The sequence below is a fragment of the Nannobrachium achirus genome (genome assembly GCF_963921795.1).
Source record: "Nannobrachium achirus genome assembly, chromosome: 18".
In the NCBI taxonomy this organism is placed as follows: Eukaryota; Metazoa; Chordata; class Actinopteri; order Myctophiformes; family Myctophidae; genus Nannobrachium; species Nannobrachium achirus.
In genome coordinates this window covers 31,013,923-31,034,819 of record NC_137825.1, presented here as the reverse complement: position 1 = coordinate 31,034,819, position 20,897 = coordinate 31,013,923, and the positions used below count along the sequence as shown (strand labels likewise).

At 45.0% G+C, this 20,897-nt stretch overlaps 1 protein-coding gene across 1 annotated transcript in view; it reads left to right on the top strand.

The window, feature by feature from the left end:
- Positions 1–1,173: 1,173 nt before the first annotated feature.
- The window catches only part of LOC308303786 (uncharacterized protein), a gene marked incomplete at its 5' end in the record, with an annotated part of 150,924 nt that continues 131,200 nt past the window's right edge, over positions 1,174–20,897 (top strand). Inside the window, one exon of the mRNA XM_080748280.1 lies at positions 1,174–1,293. Coding sequence (XP_080604406.1) covers positions 1,174–1,293 — 120 coding nt within the window. The remainder of the gene's footprint in view (positions 1,294–20,897) is intronic.

Sequence of the window (20,897 nt, the reverse complement as noted above, 5' to 3'; positions counted from 1 at the left end):
AAGAAAGAGAATGACAGTGGTTTCATAACAGGAACATGATGGCTGCTCTCTCTCTCTCTCAGTCATAACCAGCTGGTGCTAAAATGGATCATCCACACCGAATTCTCCTTTTATTCCCCCACTGTCCCACATGCTCTCTCTCCCCCCACTCTCTCTCTCTCCCCCCTCTCTCTCTCTGTCTTTCTCTCAATCTCACGCTCTCTGCCTCCCTCTCTTGCCCTTTTCTGAAAACCCCTCCTCCACTCTACCTATCTCCTCTGTAGCTCCCTCCCTCTCCACCATCTCTCTCTCTCTCTCTCTCTCTCTCTCTCTCTCTCTCTCTCTCTCTCTCTCTGTCTCCACCTCATTTCCAGTGTCATTTCCAGCCTGTGCATGCGTGTGTGTGTGCTGGCATGTGTGCTGTGAATCAGTCAAGCACACTGCAGGGTGTGTGTGGAGGATGGCTCAGTGCTCAGGTGTAGACAGCAGGCAGGGGGAACCAGGCGAGCTGGCAACAGGACTCAAGCATTTACCCAGAGGATGGAGCAGTCTGCTTGGCTAGGGGCTGTTGCATCAACATCCCTGTAGCATTATAGCAACCCTGGAGCTCCATTAGCTATCCTGTAACCAAGCCTGTTTTCTTGTTTTGTTCAGTGGATCCCATCGCCAAAAGGACTCTTCCATCCAGTTGTGGTTCAAGTGGAAAGATTGGGGTTGCATGTTCACTGATTGAACCAACCTGACGAAGATTCTTCTTCATCGGTGCGTTCGCCGTATTCTTTTTGGCACTTTTGTTTTGCACTAAGGAGAGACGGCGCGCGTCTCTGAGATCTTAAGAGAGGCGAGAGAGGTGGGAGGATGCCACCCTCTCCACCTGTATCATCTCTCCATCGCTCACTCAACTCTGCCCTGCCCTGAGCAAGACCCACGTATCTGCAGCACATGGACACACACCAGAGAAAGAAAGGTGTTTGGATAGAGGAGGTGAGGAGAGGGTGAACGGACTTGCTTTGGACTCCCCAAAAAAACGAAAGACACAAGAAGTGAGTCGAGAGAAGAGAATATAAGGCTCTGAGGAGAGAAGATTGAGTAGAGACATTGCTCTGCACTCTTTCCCCTTTTCCGTCTCTCTCTATCACTCTCAACCGCTCTCTCTCGATTTCCCACCTGTGAGGATTAATTGGAGCGGGCAGCATGGCGCACGCAGCCTCTGCGCTCAAGAAGAAGGCAGACGAGAACCTGACTGCCGTCGAGGACGAGAAGGCGAAGAAGAAGAGGGCGGCGAGGAAAGCATCCCGTGAGCACAAGAGAAAGGTATAGAGCAGTCTGATCAGGGGGAGAGGAGGAGAACATTAACATGGCATGTATAGGGGTAGGAGGCAGCGAGAGAGAGAGAGAGAGAGAGAGAGAGATTTGAGATGAGAATAAACGGGGAGAGAGGAGGATTTTAGACTGGAGACAGTGGAGGATGGGGAGAGAGGAACAAGGGAGAAAAAGAGAGAAATATGCGGAGATGTATGTGAGATGTGTTTTAAGCTGACTCTGGGAGATTTTCTTTTGTCCTGATGCAGCCTCTCACACACACACACACACACACACACACACACACACACACACACACACACACACACACACACACACACACACACACACACACACACACAGACTTAGAGGGAGGGAGGGAGGGAGGGAGGGGTTCCATGGGGAATTGAGAGGCAGCATGCGGGACGGGTGGCTTGGATGATGGAGGGAGAGAGAAACCAGGGTGGAAAGGATGGGGGAAAGATGGATGGAGGGAGAGAGATGGGTGGATGAACAGAGAGAGAGAGAGAGCGAGAGAGAGAGAGGGAAGGCAAAAGGAAAAATAACTGAGAATATTTATAGGGTTTTTTGCTTTGAAAGTAACTTCATCAACCCCTTGTGTGTGTGTGTGTGTGTGTGTGTGTGTGTGTGTGTGTGCGCGCTGTGCGCATGCGTGCGTGTGTGTGGAGACAGAGGGTTGTCTTGTCTCACAGACATCATAGTGGATCATGAGTGATGTCTTTACTATCGGCTGACACAGCAGGCCGCGCAAAGCCAGCTGCGTCTTGCAGTTTTCATCTAAAACACCAAAAATGTTTCCTGCTGCTATTTCCTCTCTTCTCTGCTATAGGCTAGTCCCTCTCTCTCTCTCTCTCTCTCTCTCCCTCTCTCTCTCCCTCTCCCACTCCCTCCCTCACTCTCTCTCTCTCTCTCTTTCTGTCTCTATCATTCCTTTCTCTAGCTGTTGTAGGGTTTTCTCTCTCTCTCTCTCTCTTTCATTCATTGTTTCTCTCTCACATTCTCTCTGTCACATCTCTTTCCCTCTCCTCCTCCGTCTCTCTCCTATCATATCCATGTCCCTACAATCAGTTGTAGAGGAGGGGTTTGATTGATATGACGCATTTGGCTTCCCCCGAAATTGTTTCCGCCCCCTTGCCAGTAGAGGTCTGGATTCACATTAGTCAACAGGCACAAGGGAAATTGAGTCATTAACCCTTTACAGTTAGGTGCCTGTCCATTGTCCATGTATCTATACATGTGTGTGGGTGTTGGTGTCATTGCCCAAGGGCAATGTTGAGGGACCCTATACTTTCACTCAGCCCCCCCCCCCCCCCCCCCCACACACACACACACACATAAATCCATAGGCCTTATTGATGTCTAATCAATACCTCTCACTGCAACAACGGCTGCATTCAGCAAAACACAACTATACTTTGAAATAGATTGCACCCTGAGTGTTTTTTTGGTGCAATTGCTTTGCACAAAATCACCAGTGGACTTGAGTGTGTGCATTTGCGAGAGATAAAGAAATGGCCTAACCGAGTGTGTGTGTGTGTGTGTGTGTGTGTGTGTGTGTGTGTGTGTGTGTGTGTGTGTGTGTGTGTGTGTGTGTGTGTGTGTGTGTGTGTGTGTGTGTGTGTGTGCGCGCTGGGTAGACTTTAGCCTACATTAGCCGGAGGTTATAGTCACCTGTCACAGAGTGTTAATAGCGGTGACCTCATCAGCGGCAAGGTCACACGGTCCTGAAGCAAAGAGCCACAACGGATACAGAGGAATACTCCCAGCAGTGTCACACAGGCCGTCACATGGTTGTTCTCTCATCTAGAAACTATTACAGTCGTTGACACACTCCAGCCCTCTCTCCTCAGTCACCACTGGCAGGGATTAGAGAACGCTCGTTTTGGCTGACACCTTTTGGCAACGGCAAATGCAAACAAGACTAAGTGTGCATTAAAAACAAAAAAAGAAACACGCTAGCAGCCCCTAGAGCAGTGTTTCTCAAAGTGGATTCCAAGGGACTCTTTCTCTTCCTTTAGGACCCATACAAGACCCATACAAGTCTGTAACTCTGACAGTGTACAAATGGAACCAAATGAACCCGTACGGGTTCATTTGGTTCCATTTGTACACTGTCAAAGTTAAGGGGGGACCTTGAAAGGTGAAAGTTTAAGAAACACTGCCCTAGAGCACTGGTTCTCGTAAGGGCCTTTTCCATCGGCAAATAACCGGTTCTGGTTCTTTCTCCCGCCTATGGGATGAACCAGAGGTGAGCTTTTCCACCGAGAACCGGAGTTGGTTCTGAACCGTAAAAGTTGGTTCCGAATGGGAACCGCACTGGGTGGCAAATTCACACCGGAAGTTCGTAAATAACATTTACGGTATGAGAGCCAGCTAGACCAGCTCATGAACAAAAACTATTTATGAGCAACTGAGACCATTGTCATATAATCAGTTCAGGAATATAAAATAAGACATATCACAGGTATTTCTACAATCACTTGCTTTTCGATGTGCACAGCGCATCATTTTATTGAGGGATCTAGACAGCGGCAGTTATAGTTTCTGTCTCGGAGCTATCGTGAGATTTTGTTTCCAGACAGTAAATTGGTGGAGAGTCTCGCGATACTAGCTAGTTCAGAAACATACTTTGTTCTCTTTAGATACCTCTATAAAGTTATACAGCGTACACACCGATAAGCAACACAGCAGAAAACAATGTGTGACATTTTATATTCCTGAGCCGAGTATTTTATAAAGGTCTCTATCGTTCAGATTATTTTTTTGTTCATTGAGCTGTCCAGCCGGCTCTCATGGACTAATGTTATTCACCGAACTTCCGGTGTGAATGTGCCCCCGGTGCGATGAATATGCCGGGCAAGGACTGCGGGGTAGAGAAAATTGCAGAGACGTTCATTGATCACAGCCTTCACAGGAACATTACATGAGCTGTCTGAGCTCTGTGGTTGTGTGAGCAGTGCTGGTGAGCCTCAGAACTGTAGATCATTCAACAGGATGCACTCATGATGTGAGTTGATCAGGGTTTTAAGAGCGTCAGCGGAAGTGACAGTGAGTGTTTACACCGTGTACAAGGCAGGGATTAACCTTGTGAACCGTTTGCTGGCAGTGACACGGTGAAAAATAGAGCTTTGACCTTCACCATGCACGTACTGTGGGACACACAGCCTTACCGCAACAGGCGCTGGCAACGTGTTGAATATTGTGTGTGTGTGTGTGTGTGTGTGTGTGTGTGTGTGTGTGTGTGTGTGTGTGTGTGTGTGTGTGTGTGTGTGTGTGTGTGTGTGTGTGTGTGTGTGTGTGTGTGTGTGTGTGTGTGTGTGTGTGTGTGTGTGTGTGTGTGTAGTGACATCAGTAGGTTCCCGACGTTTGTTGGGTAGTGCCGTCTAGGGGATATCATCTGTCCTGGAACCTGCACTCAGGATGAATCAATAACCGAGTCTGCCATGCATGGGCCAAGTCCTGGCACTGCCATCTCACAGATCTAACCCCGCCCTCTCCTCTCCTCTCCTCTCCTCTCCTCTCCTCTCCTCTCCTCTCCTCTCCTCTCCTCTCCTCTCCTCTCCTCTCCTCTCCTTACCTTTCCTTTCCCTGTCATGATGACGTTATGATAACGTCCTCCGGTGACTCCGGTGACGTTCAGAACTAGGCCAGATCACAGCCCATATGGGGATGATCTTGACGTCATTACCAGGACGTCAAATGGACTATAGGATCATTGTTATTGTTTGTAATGTTAGTTGAAATATGAGCATATAAGGTTATATTCTGGGACATATCTGACTAGTTGTGATATTTATCTGGCCTCGATCAGACACTCTCTGATTAATCCAGGACGTCCGTTTTTGTGGACAGGATTTATGTTGGTTGAAATCAGGTGATATTCTAGGCCAGATCCGACTAGTCATGGTTTGACTTGATCTGGCCCCAATCGAGACATTACTGATTGGTGAATGGTTGCTGGGTTCCTTTCCGTTCCTCACCTCACATTACCTATCCTCCCTGGCACAGCCTCCATTCTTTGTCTGTGGAAATGGAGATGAGAGACAGATACTGTAAACAATTACCTCCTCCGCACTAGATGTGCCTTGGCTCAAACCGTGTTTTTCCACTGCATTTCTCTTTAACTGTAAAAAAGAAAAAGAAAAAACTCAGCAGCATTCTCATACTCCGCAATAAATCTGCATCCATAATATCATACTGTATTGTTTCATGCTCTATTTTTCTATATTTTTTGTAATTTCTGTGGGGAAATCTCGCTTTTGTGAATGCCCATCATTTCGACCGGAGGGTTAGCGACTCACTCCACGGAGGTTAAGGTTGGGGTGAGGGTTAGAGTCGGGTGTCGAAAAGATGAGATGTAGTAACAGCGACACGCTCCCATTTCTGTCGCGCACATTGAAAACGTTTAGTAATGTAATGTGATCCAGTCCACCTTCACGCGGGCTGCGGTGAGCACCACATAACCATACTGTAATGCCATGTTTAGAGAAGTGAACTCAGGGCTATACTGTACATCAATTCAGGGAGCTAGTTCCCATCGAGAGAGCTATTAGCTGCAGGCACCAAGCAAAGCAATACCATTAAGCCATGAGGTCAGGGCTCTGCTCTTAGGCTATATGGCACGTCAGTATGTATTAGTAGTTGTTTTACGTGCCTGGGTCTCAGCTCTGCAGTCAGCACTGTGCTACTGATATCCTTAAAGGTAGGCTGGGCAACAACTGCGTAACTGTCTGGCTGTCTGCTTGGCCATAACTTCAGGAAACAGAGATGGACAACTGAACTTACTGCAAAATTATTTATTAGCACAACGCGTTTCGGTGCACCTGACGAAGCTCGCGGCAAAAACGTGTCATGCTAATAAATAATTTTGCAGTAAGTTCAGTTGTCCATCTCTGTTCCGTGAAGTGTTTTTTTTCTATGGTGGAGTTAAATATTTTAACCACTTATACTGCATACGTTGTTACAAACAAATAGCATAAATAGCAAATGAGTGCTTGTATTGCTGTTTTGCTATATTTGAAAACTAGAGGTTCTGTCGTCACATAATCTTCTAGAGTAGGCATATATAGGTCCTATATATATAACATTTGCAGCAACGGTTGGCCCAGCGCGGCCCTGCCGTAAGAACACAAGCCAGAAGAAATATACATTTGCAGCAGGAGTTCAGTTGGCACAATGGCCCGGCAGACAGAACACAATAGAATACACTGTAACATTATCAGCAGCATTTGACACATGTGGCCCCATTAGAACACAATACAGTAAATGCTATTGCCTTAAACTTTAAGTATCCAAAATGCACTCTCGGGTAACGGTGATGAATTCCCTCATCATGGCATGTATGTCCATGGATTTGGGCCCAGAGCTTCATGCGCCCCACATATAAACGGTAAACGGTAAACGACGTATAGGTTGGCAGACGCTCATTGGTGATGATGATGACCAGTAAGACTCCCTAATCGGGAGATAAGCGACCGTTGGTCGCTTATCTCCTGTCACACTGCTGACATCAGTATGACATCACACCGTACACAAATGACCCTTATATAAGACCGGCATTATCTACCGACAGATTAGTAACAAGATGTCAAAATCATTGAAGGTTTACCCTACTAACCAACTGTTTACCATAGCAACCATGTTTTTTACCTTAGCAACCAACTGTTTACCCTAGCAACCAACTTTTTACCACAGCAACCATGTTTTTTTTACCCTAGCAACCAACTGTTTACCCTAGCAACCAATTGTTTACCATAGCAACCATGTTTTCTTACTCTAGCAACCAACTGTTTACCCTAGCAACCAACTGTTTACCATAGCAACCATGTTTTTTACAGGGCCTGGGATTGATGACATCAGAAATCTCCATATATGGGCATGAAAGGGATTTTGTTTCTGGAAATATGTCTGTGGGGTGCCACATTTGGAATAAAACACTTACATCACACATCTGGATATCCATACAGCCCATCTAGTTTGCCTGTGTCCATTTATGCCCATATATCTGATGACATTGGGACAATGATCTCCATATATGGGCATAAAACTTATGTTAATTAGTAAAGCCTGGGGATCTCCATATATGGGCATGAGGGGTACCCTAAAAGGGCATCATCTGGGAATAGCAAATATAGTTATCCTAGAAAGTGAAAATCTTACATCAAAGGCCATAACTACCTACCTACCACCATACTGCATTCCTCATTAAACTACCTACCAGTAAGATGCCTAAGGGAGAAAAGCAAAGGGCGAGGTTGCACCATTTCTTGGTCTTCTGGCCAGTGATGTATATCGGACCATTTAACCATATATGGAGACATCTGGTACCCAAAGATATTCACAGATATGGGCTTAATATTGATGACATAAGGGATCTCCATATATGGGCGTAAAAGGGATTTGGTTCCCCTGGCATCACAGGGATCTCCATATATGGGCATAAAATGGATTTGGTTACCCTGGCAACACGGGGATCTCCATATCTCCATATATGGGCATAAAAGGGATTTGGTTCCCCTGGCATCACAGGGATCTCCATATATGGGCATAAAAGGGATTTGGTTCCCCTGACATTACAGTGATGTCAGTGGCTGGTTCTACAGAGGGGATCTCCATTTATGGGCATAAAAGGGAATGTATGTATGATGATGTCAGATATCATAGACGTCATAGGACTTTCACATAACGAATAACTGAGTAAGCATGTAAACCCGTAAAATCTATATTTGGGCATGGCTGATTTATGACCTCATCATGATGACACGAGCAAACACAGCTGAATTGTATAAATGATCAGTGCAGAAACCAACAGAAGTATTTGACCAAGACTCTTCGATTTAAACATCAACAAAGGTGTGACGTTTGTTGATGGTCACGTGTGACGTGTGACGGACGGACGGACGGCCGGTGGAGGTTTTCATAGTAAACTGCTCCCTGACGGTCGCAATAAAAACTAAGTGTAGTTTAAGAATATTTATTTAAAATATTCCTATTTTCTTTCCTTCCCCAACCAAGTCCCATTTTTTATTTATTTGAATAACGATTATGACGGTGACAGGTTTTTAATTTTATTCATCATTCCCCCATCCTGTCTGGGGGGGGGGGGTACCTGGGGGAGGTGGGGCAACTACAGTCCCGTAGCACCCCTACTTCCCGCGGGTACACCTACCGGTACATCGCACCGCTGATCTGATCGATATTTTGGAGTCACATTGTCGGGGGCGAGTACAATTTAAAAATATCTGTATACATTATGTATACAGATATTTTTAAATTGTTTGAACAGGATTAATGTGATTTAACAGGGGTTTTACCTGTATCACAGTACAAAGCTGGCTTCAGATATCAATGCCGACCGCAATGCCGCTATTGATATTTGTGTTAGACGGCCTATGTATGCGGGCCATGGTTCCAAGGTAGTGGAAATGAGAAGCGGCGCCCCCAGCATGGCTGGAGATTGGCAGCAGGACAGAATCAATGCAGCTGCGTAACGTAGCTGACTTCAAGGAAGGGAACCATTATAGAAATCCACTCCAAAGACAGAAAATGTGGCGAGCTTTGTCTCTCCATGGATTCACAATGTGAGTGCTTTGTCCCTTGGTGGGCTGCAACTATCGATTATATTATTAGCGATTATTCAGATTGCCTTTTCAATTGATTAAATATCTAGCGGTTTGGGCCACAAATTTTGTCCTCACCTCTAGAGTCCCTGCGTCACACCGCCGATCCAACCCATATATGAGTCATTGTGTCAGGGACTTTGTCAGAGACCCGTTGTAGTCTTTTATGCCCGTAGAGATCTCAGTATCTGTCAGTCATTGTCCCTCTTATGCCCATATGTGGGGATCCCTGATGTCATCAGTCAACAGAGAATGTACTCAAGAAGAATATAACTAGTAAGACGTCTCAGGGCGAAAAGCAACCTCGCCCTAAAGGGCGAGGTCGTGCCACAGTGATGTGGACATCAGGGATGTGGACATCAGGGATCTCCATATATGGGCATAAAAGGTATTTGTTCCCCTGGCATCACAGGGATCTCCATATCTCCATATATGGGCATAAAAGGGATTCGTTCCCCCTGGCATCACAGGGATCTCTCTAACAGGGCATCATTAATATTGATGACATCAGGGAACTCCATATATGGGCATGAAAGGGATTCTGTTAGTGTGACATCACAGTGAAGCCAGAGCATGATGTCAGAGCGGTGACACGTCTACACGGACGGACGCGGACAAGCTGTGACGTTTCTCATAGTAAACTAAAAAAGTAAAAGGAGACATGTGTCTCATAGAGCAAGCTTTTTGGAGAGGAGAGGAGAGTAAGGCAGGGGAGGAGAGGAAGAGGAGAAGAGAAGAGAAGAAGAGGTTATCAGGTTTATTTTTGGGCGAGATTCAATTCTGGCTTTTTCATCTTCTGCTCTCATCTCATCGCCATTCCTCCTCCCCCAACCCATCTATCTCTTTTTATCTTTCCCTTGCCTCTCTCTCTCGCTCTCGTTCTCCCTCTTTTCTCTGTCAAGTTGGCAGAGGGATGTATTGTTCTGCCACGCTTCGTGCTGCTGGGGGAAGCGTGTCTCCACACACACACACAAGCAAGCACGCACGCACGCACGCACGCACGCACGCACGCACGCACGCACGCACGCACGCACGCACGCACGCACGCAGCACACACACACACACACACACACACACACACACACACACACACACACACACACAACTCCCCCGTGGCCAGCCATCCCACCATGATAATCCCCTGACACTTATTTAAGCCAAGACTCATTTTTCAAGCAATAACCCCCTCCAGTCCTCTTTTCACCCCCCCCCCCCCCTCCTGTTTTTCTCCGTTCAATATCCCCTCCACCTCTTTTACCCCCTTTATTTAAATGTACCCCTCCCCCGTATCTCTCTCTCTCTCTCCCTCCCCTATCGTCTTCATTGTCTGTGTGAAGATAATGGTGGAACCGTTATTCCCCCATCCATATATTAGACCCCCATACATGTGTCTGTTTCATGTCACTGTTCCTTGCTTTTAGAGATGCTCCGATTGCGATTTTTGGGGCCGATACCGATCACCGATCAACTGGAATCGGTATCTGCCGATACCGATATTACCGATCACAGCGTGAAATCCATAAATTCTTCTATTTATTGTGTTACTGTAGCAGCATTTACATATTTAATAATTCTTCTTACAAAACATTTCACATTGTATTGTATATTAAGTATAACATTTAGGAGATTGCATACTGATTACTGAGACAGATAACACAGATAAATATTGTGAAAATAGCTGATCTAGCTTGTAGATCGGCAAAGCCGATACCGATCAAAGCCGATAGAGGCATTATCGGCCGATCGCGATCACTCACCGATCAATCGGCACATCTCTCTTTTTCTGTTCAGAGTCAGACGGGTTCCAGAGTCTCTCAACCTCACTTAAAATGAAGTATTATTCGTATATTTGTCTGTTAAAGTGACGTTTCTCAGTTTTTGTCAGCATTTGTCTCCTTGTTTTCATCTGTCAGTGAGAGACATAAGCCTGATGATTTGTGTTGTGTTGTATAACAGTGTCCCTCGCCGAAAATAGTCTAAATTAAGCATTATGACTTAATTAGCTTCAAATGAAAATGTCTCAAATTCTTCTTATCTCTTCTCTGTTCAAAGTCATCCTCTTTTGAATCCCTCTTTTTCTCTTGTTCTTTCAGCATTTCTTGTTCATGCTGTCCACTACTTTTAGCCTTTTAGTGGAAAGGTATTATGACTTACTGAATAATACCTGAGACTTGAGTCTAAGAGACTTGCAATGCCAATGTGACTTGTCACACACCTCTTCTCTCTCAAGACAGCCTCAGAGTCGCTAGGCCGAGTGGGCGTCGCCCTTGCTTTGATGATGTGGTTCCCAGATTGCACACCTCTAGTACCTCTGCTGTACTGTTCACCCTTTGATCTTTTCAAATCTCTCCAACATTCTCTCCTTCATGGCTACTATACCAGTAAGACTCCCTAATCGGGAGATAAGCGACCGTCAGGTCACATGTATACACAAATAGGCCTGTAAGTGCCATTGGTTCCTGGGTGTATGTTGATGATATGACTAGACATACTGTGTACCGCTTTGCGTGACACAGCCAAGGAGTGTGTGTGCAAAGTTTGGCATGGATAGGGGCAACGGTGGCGGAGATATGAGTAGGGGGAAAAGTGTGACGTGACGTGACTGACTGACAGACAGCCGGTGGAGGTTTTGATAGTAACTGCGACCTGACGGTCACAATTATTGCATTACTGTGCTTCCCTGCACAGGAAGGAAGGCAAAAAGACAGTACAAACCTTTTAGCATCTCAAGCTATAGTCTGTGTCTCGTAGCATCTGAATAGCGTCCTCCTCACCCGTTCATCCGTACAATTGCAGGTGTGAACAATTAGAGGAATACAATTGAAATCAATATTGAGTGAGCTTTTTCCTAATGCCAAGTGACTGCGCTATCCTCCACAGAGGGAACTGGTGCGTCACAAAGCTGCGTAAACAGGAATTCGGTTGTCGTGTAAGATACTTGGCCCACAAAATGTTCACGTTAGTCAGACTGAGCCTACCAGACTAAAAACTAGCTTGTGTCTCCCTCCCCCCACCCCCCACCACCTCAAACCTCAATGCATTTGTGAAAGCTGCAATGGACATTCTGGGGAAATGTTATATAACTGTTCATAACTCAATATCGCAACTGCAATAGTCAGCGAAGATTTCCACAATATGATTTCTTTGTTGTCATTGGGCCTACAATGTGGCCATACTGTTCCTGTGAACTCTCCTGTGTTTTACTCTTACTGCTGTTGCTGTAGGACAGTGGTCTACCAGGGGATCCCCAAATTATTTTGGGGGGTCCCCAGATGTTTAGCTTAATGTGCAACATTGTTTTCTCTCTGAACAGTAAACAAACCAACATAAAGTGTATAGAGGGTATATGCACATTTCTAAAGTGAACATGTAAGGACTTTTTAATACCTCTAAAATGACAGATGAAACATTGGCCAAACTGTCAAATATTAGAGGCAGAGATCGTGAAAATAGACGATCTACATGCTCACAACGCCTCGTTGCGAGGCATTGTGAGCATGTAGATCTGCTATTTTCGCAATAGAACTTTATTATGCAAAATGTAATGCCTCAACTTTAAGTGCTTGTCAGGGTGGGGTTATCTTATCTCATCTTATCTTATCTTATGTTCTCACGGTTCACCCTGCAGCAAGGAGCAGCAGTCTATAGCAAGGAAAGACCTGGCTGAGCAGAGAACATTTCATGAATTATGAACCATGGTTCCATTAGAGTGGAGAGAACTAGACAGGGGTGAAGAGGAGAGGAGTGGAGAGAAGAGAAGAGAAGAGAAGAGAAGAGAAGAGAAGAGAAGAGAAGAGAGGAGAGGAGGTAGAAAAAGTAAAGTAGCGTGGTGTCTGCACACGCCCCACTGAACTTTTCAACCGTTAACCACATGAACCCTATAGCATCAGTACTAGTATTCTGGTGGCATCATAATAGGTAAACATTCTGCCACAAAAGCAGATCTACACCACATTGCAACGCGTTGTGAACTTGTGAACTGTCTGTTTTCGGTGAAGAGACTTGATGGAAGAAAGGAGGGAGATCAAGTATAGACTCCTGGGTTCAGGGTTGTGGTTGATGAAGTACGGTTTCAGTGGTTATAAGGCGTAGGGCACACGACTGTTGAGGAAATGCTGCTGGGGGTGATTCCACACCCACATCTACATCCTGCACACAACTTGCAAGAAGAGATGACACAGAGAGAGAGACAGAGACAGAGACAGAGACAGATCAATCAATACTGCAGTGTAGAAATGCTCTGTTACAAGTGAAAGTCTGGGAATTAGAAATGTACTTGAGTAAAAGTACAAGTATTGGCATCACAATATACTTAAAGTACCGAAAGTAAAAGTACAAAATGTTTGAAAATAGCAGATCTACAAACTCACAACGCGTCGCGATACGACACGTTGTGTGCCTGTAGATCGGCTATTTTCAAATAGCCTAGGTATAAAATAGGGCTAAAGTGGATTAATGTATGTTTTATAATATAATCATTTATATCTGCAAAGTAACTAGTATCTAAAGTTTTCAAATTAATGTAGTGGAGTAAAAGTAACAATATTTGGATCTGAGATGTAGTGGGAATAGGCTCTATGCATATACACCATTTTGTTCTACTTCCGGGTGTCTTTCGACTTCCTTCACAGGTGTTACTGATGATACTAATGAAGGGTCTGTTTGATATATTGTACAGTGGTTCTTTAATTTCAAGGACCCCCATAACTCTGTACAAATGGAACCAACAAATGGGATCAAATGGACCCTTGCAGGTCCATTTGCCTCCATTTGTACTGTCAGTTACACACCTGTATGGGGACATTTGGAACCCACTCAAGGACACTTTGAGACCCACTGGTGTAGCAGTGGGTTTCCATAGTGAGCCAACATGCCCAATATCAGCACCCTGACTCTGTTTGACCAGAATGGAACAGACCCTTCATTAGTATCATTGGTAACACCTGTGAAGGAAGTCGAAAGACACCCAGAAGTAGAACAAAATGGCGTATATGCATATAGCCTATTACTCAAGATTTACTTCCAAAGTTTATTATTAATAAGTACAGTACTTAAAGGAGTAGTTCAGGAGTATATATTTTTGTATTTGTCGCATTCCTAAGACAAAAAAATTATTCCGGATGGGGACCCAAATGAATGGCCCTGGATGGGGAAACCGTCAGGGTATGTTTACTATAATCAATTTGTTGTCTTAGGAATGTGACAAAAAACAAAACATATTATTGAACTCAAGTCTCCAGTCTCCGTCCAATCAATAGAAAAAAGTCATTTTGGGGGTGAACTACTCCTTTAAGTAAATCTACTTGGTTACTTTACACCACTGGAAAGAGCAGGGAGAGAGAAAGGGAGGCTGCTTTGTTTTAGCCGGGAGGAGAGACCCAGAGACGAGAAGATAGAGAGAACAGGCAGAGAGAGAGACGAGAAGATAGAGAGAGAGGAGGGGGGGGGGGTTCCGTTAGTTAAGCCTTTCATCCTCTCTGCCTCCGCTTCCCCTGCAGCGGTCTTCATCTCTCCTATGCAGTGAGAGAAACACATTAGGAACTGGGACACCCCATGTATGCACACGCCCACACGCACAGCCGCACGCACACACACACAGTCACACACTTCTCAGTGGCAATACCCTGCTCTTTGTTACGAGCTGGAAACGGCGTCAGCAGTCCGCCAAGTGCTATTGAATATGATGGAATCCAAGCATTTACCACTTTAGCCCCATTATACTGTATGCCGAACAGCAAATAGGCCTACATCGCGTTGCGAGCTTCTAGATTTCTTTGAACATTTTTGAAGAAATGATCACCGATAATGACATGCCCAAAATAACGATACCTGGTTTATTGCCACATACCAGTGATGTTATGTGCTTGCGGCTATAGGCATAGGTTGTTATTGGCTTCCTTTTGTTTAACAAGAGAATGAATGGAGCATGCGCCAGCCGCCAGGGAGGGACAAGTCTGTTGTTGGGTTAACAGTGGCGGAACAGTCCGACACTTGAGTGGCAGTCTCTGTTGCAATTTCGGCAGGCAGGTAACTAGGTAAATATGATGCAGTCATAGCCTGGTTCCAGCCCATAGACCCCACCCACTCTAAGAGTGGACTGTTTCTCTGGTCTGGAGCTGAGTAAATGAATCGGCAGTTTAGCAACCCAAAATTGCAGCTTTCCAATGAGCGCAGGGGGTGGGTCTAACGAATATCCAATCCGCGCAGCAGTTGAAACAATTCAAACGAAGTTCACACACACACACACACACACACACACACACACACACCAGGCAGGCAGTCACACACACGTGCACACTGATTTCACCAAGCTGTTCAACCCAAAGCGTAATCATGTCTTCACAGGGAAACCTACAGTACTGATCATATATACCCACCAGTATTCATGAAAATCTGCCCAGCTGTTCTCAAGTTACAACAACTAACAAACTAACACAAATACGTTTACACGTAGTAAAAGAGTACGGTAGTAACTGTAAGTAGGAGTGCTTGTAAGTAGTACCCGTGGATTAAAGTTCCCAGTCGTCGTAACTGAACTGTCATGTGTTTTTTTCAGTGGTATCAGTGGTTTTCAACCAGTGGTCCCCAGCTAAATGATGCAGAGTTGGTAAAACCAAATGGACCCTTAACTCTTGAGAAACCAACTGGATCCTTACGGGTCCATTTGGTTTCATTTTATGCTCTCAAGAGTTAAATTATGTCTACACAATTCGATTTTTTTTTATTTTGATCAAGGTTTGCCAATTATCTCTCCTATGTACCACATTAAAAGAGGATATGCCATTTTATTTGGCTTTATTCCATGAGCACCTGTAGCAGTCATTGTTTAATGACAACTCTCTGGTGAATATTTGACAGTTTATATTTGACATTGGAACAAAATAACTCACAATTTAGGTGTTACAGTTATTATTCAGGTATACAAGGATACAGGCTGAATGTAGATTAGAACAAAGCTACCATATGTATATGTATATGTACATGTATATGTAGTATAATATATAATGGGATGTTATTAACAGTGGAAACATTGCTGTGTCATTATTTGTTCCATGAAAGTCTTTCTATGGCTGTTTGCATGTTTTTCTAGCGGAGTGCTAGCGGACGTTTTGAAGGTTAGCAGCAGGGTGGGGCCCTGTCTCGATTAGAGACACTCCCACGCACGCACGCACGTACGCACGCACGCACGCACGTACGCACGCACGCACGCACGCACGCACTCACGCACGCACGCACGCACTCACACACACACACACACACACACACACACACACACACACACACACACACACACACACACACACACACACACACACACACATGCACACACGTCCAGGCAGGTAGGTAGGTGGTGTGATGGTAATTCACAGAGAGTGCTGAGTGGTGTTATATACTGTATTACCCGCTGTCCAGTTAACCGGAACTATGCAGGGAGTCACGATGGGACAGATTGTGTGTGTGTGGGTGTGTTGTTCTTGTATTTATGTGTGTCTGTACTCTGTACCTGTGTGTGTGTGTGTGTGTGTGTGTGTGTGTGTGTGTGTGTGTGTGTGTGTGTGTGTGTGTGTGTGTGCGTGTGTGCGTGTGCGTGCGCTGTGCCTGCTTTTATTAAATATGTATGTACTGTATCTATGTGTGCGAGTGAAAGAGGTAGTTGTGGGTGTGTTCCATAGTCTCCAGAATGTTTTTTCTTGGAGGTTTTGCCGGAGAACTCAAGCTGCAGACAATGCTGCAGTGCTGATGTGATGGCAAAGGCGGGATTAGATGATTCAAGCACAATACAAGACTCTTAATGAGCCTCAGCATCCAAGTGAGAGACTGAGGAAGTATAGCCGGTGGGCTGCTGCACACTCCACCAAAGTGCTGCTACAGTATATCGACCTACTGTATGGAGACGTTCCGTAATCGGCCCTAGACTCCATCTGGAGTCGTGCAACTAATGGCCGTTGTTCATAATTTCCATTTTCCATTTCACCCCCCCTCCCCTCTACAGTGGATAATAGTGTGGTCTGTTAGGCTAGGACAGAGGTTCTCAACCTTTTGAGGCTGTGACCCCCAAAATAATCATGTTTTAACTGGGGACCCCCACCCTGACGTGCACTACTGTAAGTGTTGAGGAATTACATTTTGTATAACACGGTTCTATTGTGAAAATAGCAGATCTACATGCTCTACACATGCATTGTGAGCATGTAGATCTGCTATTTTCACAATTTCTGTCTCCAATATTTGACAATTTGACCAATGACCCCCCCCCCCATGAGATTATAACCAGGTTTTCCCTTTCCATGTCCTCTGCCGTGCCAAAAATTAGTCAAATGTCACTAAAGAGATCGAGGTTTCCATGTCAAAGCCTTAATTTGGATGTCTCATCACAGCCCAATTCAGGAGGGAATAATAGTCTTAAAGCTCATGAATATAGGGTGTCATTGTAGAGAAACACTGTGAGTGCGTTACAGTAATGAGTCAACAGTAGAAAGCGTGCTATTGTTGTTGTTTTGTTTTCCAGTCTGTTCTAAGTTGAGGAAACAGAAAGCCATGCTGACGTGACTGAGAGATTGTTGTTTTACATCACTCACTTCAGGACCATGTGACCATGACATTTGTCCTGTAATGTGCTTTGAGTTATTTTCAACAGTTAATCGAACTAAACGCTGTAATTGATTTCTAGCGCCACCATGAGGCCGATTCTTGCTAAACACATTTTTAGACACTGCTCCTAAAGATTTTTCCTTAAAATCACACAAAGTGGTACACAGTTTGTCTAGAGTCATGTCATCAACATGGATCTGTCCCATTTAGCGCCAACATCAGGATCAGGCAGTTTTTTTTTTCAAACACATTTTTGGACACATGCTCCTAAAGATTTTGCATGGATTTGTACCATTTAGCGCCACCATCAGGCCGTTTTTTTCTAACAAATTGTCTATTTGTGTATACATGTGTCCTGACGGTCGCTTATCTCCCGATTAGGGAGTCTTACTGGTTAGATAGGACAGTAGACTGACAGGAAATGGGGAGAGAGATGGGGAGTGACATGCGGCACCGTCCGGATAGGGAATCGAACCGCCGTCAGACATCAATGCCTATGTGGCAATACCTATGTGGTATGTGCCTGGACCCAGGGGCGGCCTTAGTAATCTGGAGGCCCGTTTCAAGAGCTATTTATGAGGCCCCACCGCGCCGCAGCCAGCGCACGAGGCCACAGTAGCCGCGCAACAATCGCACACAGATGTTGACCTATAGTCAACGACTGGCTGCTATTTATATATTATTATTATATCACTACATAATGTTATAGCATTGAACTAAATGGTGTTATATTAACAAGGATATATGATTATTATAAAGTGTTATAAGTGTGTTGCAAGTTGAACAAGGCTTGCTGGCTAGCTCTTGGAGGCCCCCTGGTGGCTGAGGCCCGTTTCAATTGAAACTGGTGAAACATAGCTAAGGCCTCCCCTGCCTGGACCAGTATGCCAGCGGGTGCCCCGCTGTAACTGATTTTAATAAAATAATTAGGGGTTGTCTGTCTATATCTCTCTGTCTGTTTAGCTTCCTGGTTTGCTACTATCTCTCGGTTTTTCAGCTGAACAGACGGTCTGTCTGCCCTTTCTCGACAGTCCCCCCCCCCCCCCCCCCCCCCCCCCACACTCACACACATACTGTACATGCGTGTACCCATGCACCCTTCCTCTCTCTCTCTCTCTCTCTCTCTCTCTCTCTCTCTCTCTCTCTCTCTCTCTCTCTCTGTCTCTGTCTCACACACACACTCACACACACACACTCACACACACACACACACACACACACACACACACACACACACACACACACACACACACAAGGCCGTGCATGTAGGCACTGCACCTCACTATGAAATTCTTCCGCAGCAGCTGAGCAACATCAGCTTCCATGGTCCAATGAGGGGGCGAGCGCTACCGGCCTGCCAGCCAATCGTGTCGCAGAGGGAAAGCTTGTGCAGAAAAGTAGCTCCGCCGTGACAGTGAGAAGTAGTGGTGTAAAGTAACTAAGTACATGTACTCAAGTTCTGAGGTATTTTTACCTCAAAATCTTTACATTTTCAGTACTTTTACTTCTGCTCCACTAGATCTCAAACTGCACTTTTTACTCCACTACAATTATTTTAACATTTTAGTTACTAGTTACGTTGTAGATTTAAATTGTTATTCATTACAAAACATACAGTAAGCCCGATATATTTTGGCAATTTTAAAATAGACGATCTACAAGCACACAATTATGTGTACATTTTAATACAAATACTTTTGTACTACATGTACAAGTACATTTTGAATTCCGGACTTTAATTGAACTCTGAGAGCGTACAGTTGGAACTCAAGTGGACACGTAGGGGTCCAATTGGTTAAATACACTCTCAGGATTTCACTGGGTGGGTACTTTTAATTGCTAATTCACACACAGCGCGTGCAGCATAATAGCAGATGTCAACACAAACACACAGCGACACTCCGAGGCCAGTACTAGCAGAATAGTTCACAGACCAACACGTACGGTAACAGCACAGGACAGATGGGGAGGTGAACGGCAGGGCTGGGCTCTCCCAGGGAACACAGCAGGCAGGGGTGTCGCACCAAATTCTGGGCCCTGGGTACAAGGATTCACTCACATTTTGTGCTTTAACTATTGAAAAATAGCAGATATACAAGCTGACAGCGCGGCACCGACTGCCGCACTGCATGCAAGCTTGTAGATCTGCTATTTTTTAAAATTTGTGCAAGTCTTTGAATATTTCAAATCCTTTAAAGGTTTTTTGAAAAACCTATCTTTCTATGTCAGTGGTGCTCAAACTTTTTCATGTGAAGGACCCCCAAAATGATATGTATTTGGCCACGGACCCACATCTCAAAATATTTAGTTCCAGGGACCCCCCCAGAAGCAAAATTTGAGTTACAAATGTTCGCTTAAAAAATACATTCAAAGCACACATTTTCACAAGTTTTCAAAAAATAGCAGATCTACAAGGTCGCAGTGCGGCACTCGGTGCCGTGCTATGAGCTTGTATATCTGCTATTTATCAATAGTTAAAGTATAAAATAATGACATTGGGCCCTAGTAACTCGGTCCCACTTTCCCCCCCTTGTGATGCCCCTGCAGCAGGGGAAGCATCCTGTGTGTTCCAGAAAAGCCCAAGAAAAGAAAAAAAGAGAGGGAGGAAAAAAAGAACAGGCTAGCACTTGGTTTAAAAACATTCCGGAAAGGCAGACAGACAGACACAATGTAAATGACCTCAGGTTGTTGTAAGGCTGTCGGAAACAGCGTGGAACGCAGAAGGATTTAAGGACATTTTTGTAAAGAAGAGGAAGAAACAAAAAAATAGAAAAAAGGTTTTCTGGAAGGAGTTTGCAGGTTATATTTGCAGCCCCTCCGTCCCGATTCTCACTGCTGCTGCCTGGATGCTGAGACTGCAGTAGCACTCAGCCAATCACATTGCTGCGTTCAGGAGCCAAGCAGAAGACGCTCGCTCTCTCTCTCTCTCTCTCTCACACACTCTCTCTCTCTCTCTCTCTCACTCACTCACACACACACACACACACACACACACACACACACACACACACACACACACACACACACACACACACACACACACACCCAGAGGCTGCCTCTACTGTATATCGGCCTATTCCCTGGCGTTTCAGCATACAGTGAATTGATAAATACGCTTGGTTTTCTTAAAGTGGAAGCTTGCATTTTCTCTTAAAAGAAATAAGCTGACAGACTTCTTCTGACCTATTTACCCATAGGTTAGTCATTTAACATAACATAATATAATATGACTGCAAGCGTTCTGCTTCCTCTCAAAGACCACTTAAAGGGGAGTGTACGTAGTTTTATAGTTATTTGTCGCCCCTTAAAGGGGATTGTTTTCTTATGCACAGAGGCTTGTGTCTTTTGACAGATACCCTGTAGTATCATTGACATACCACTAGG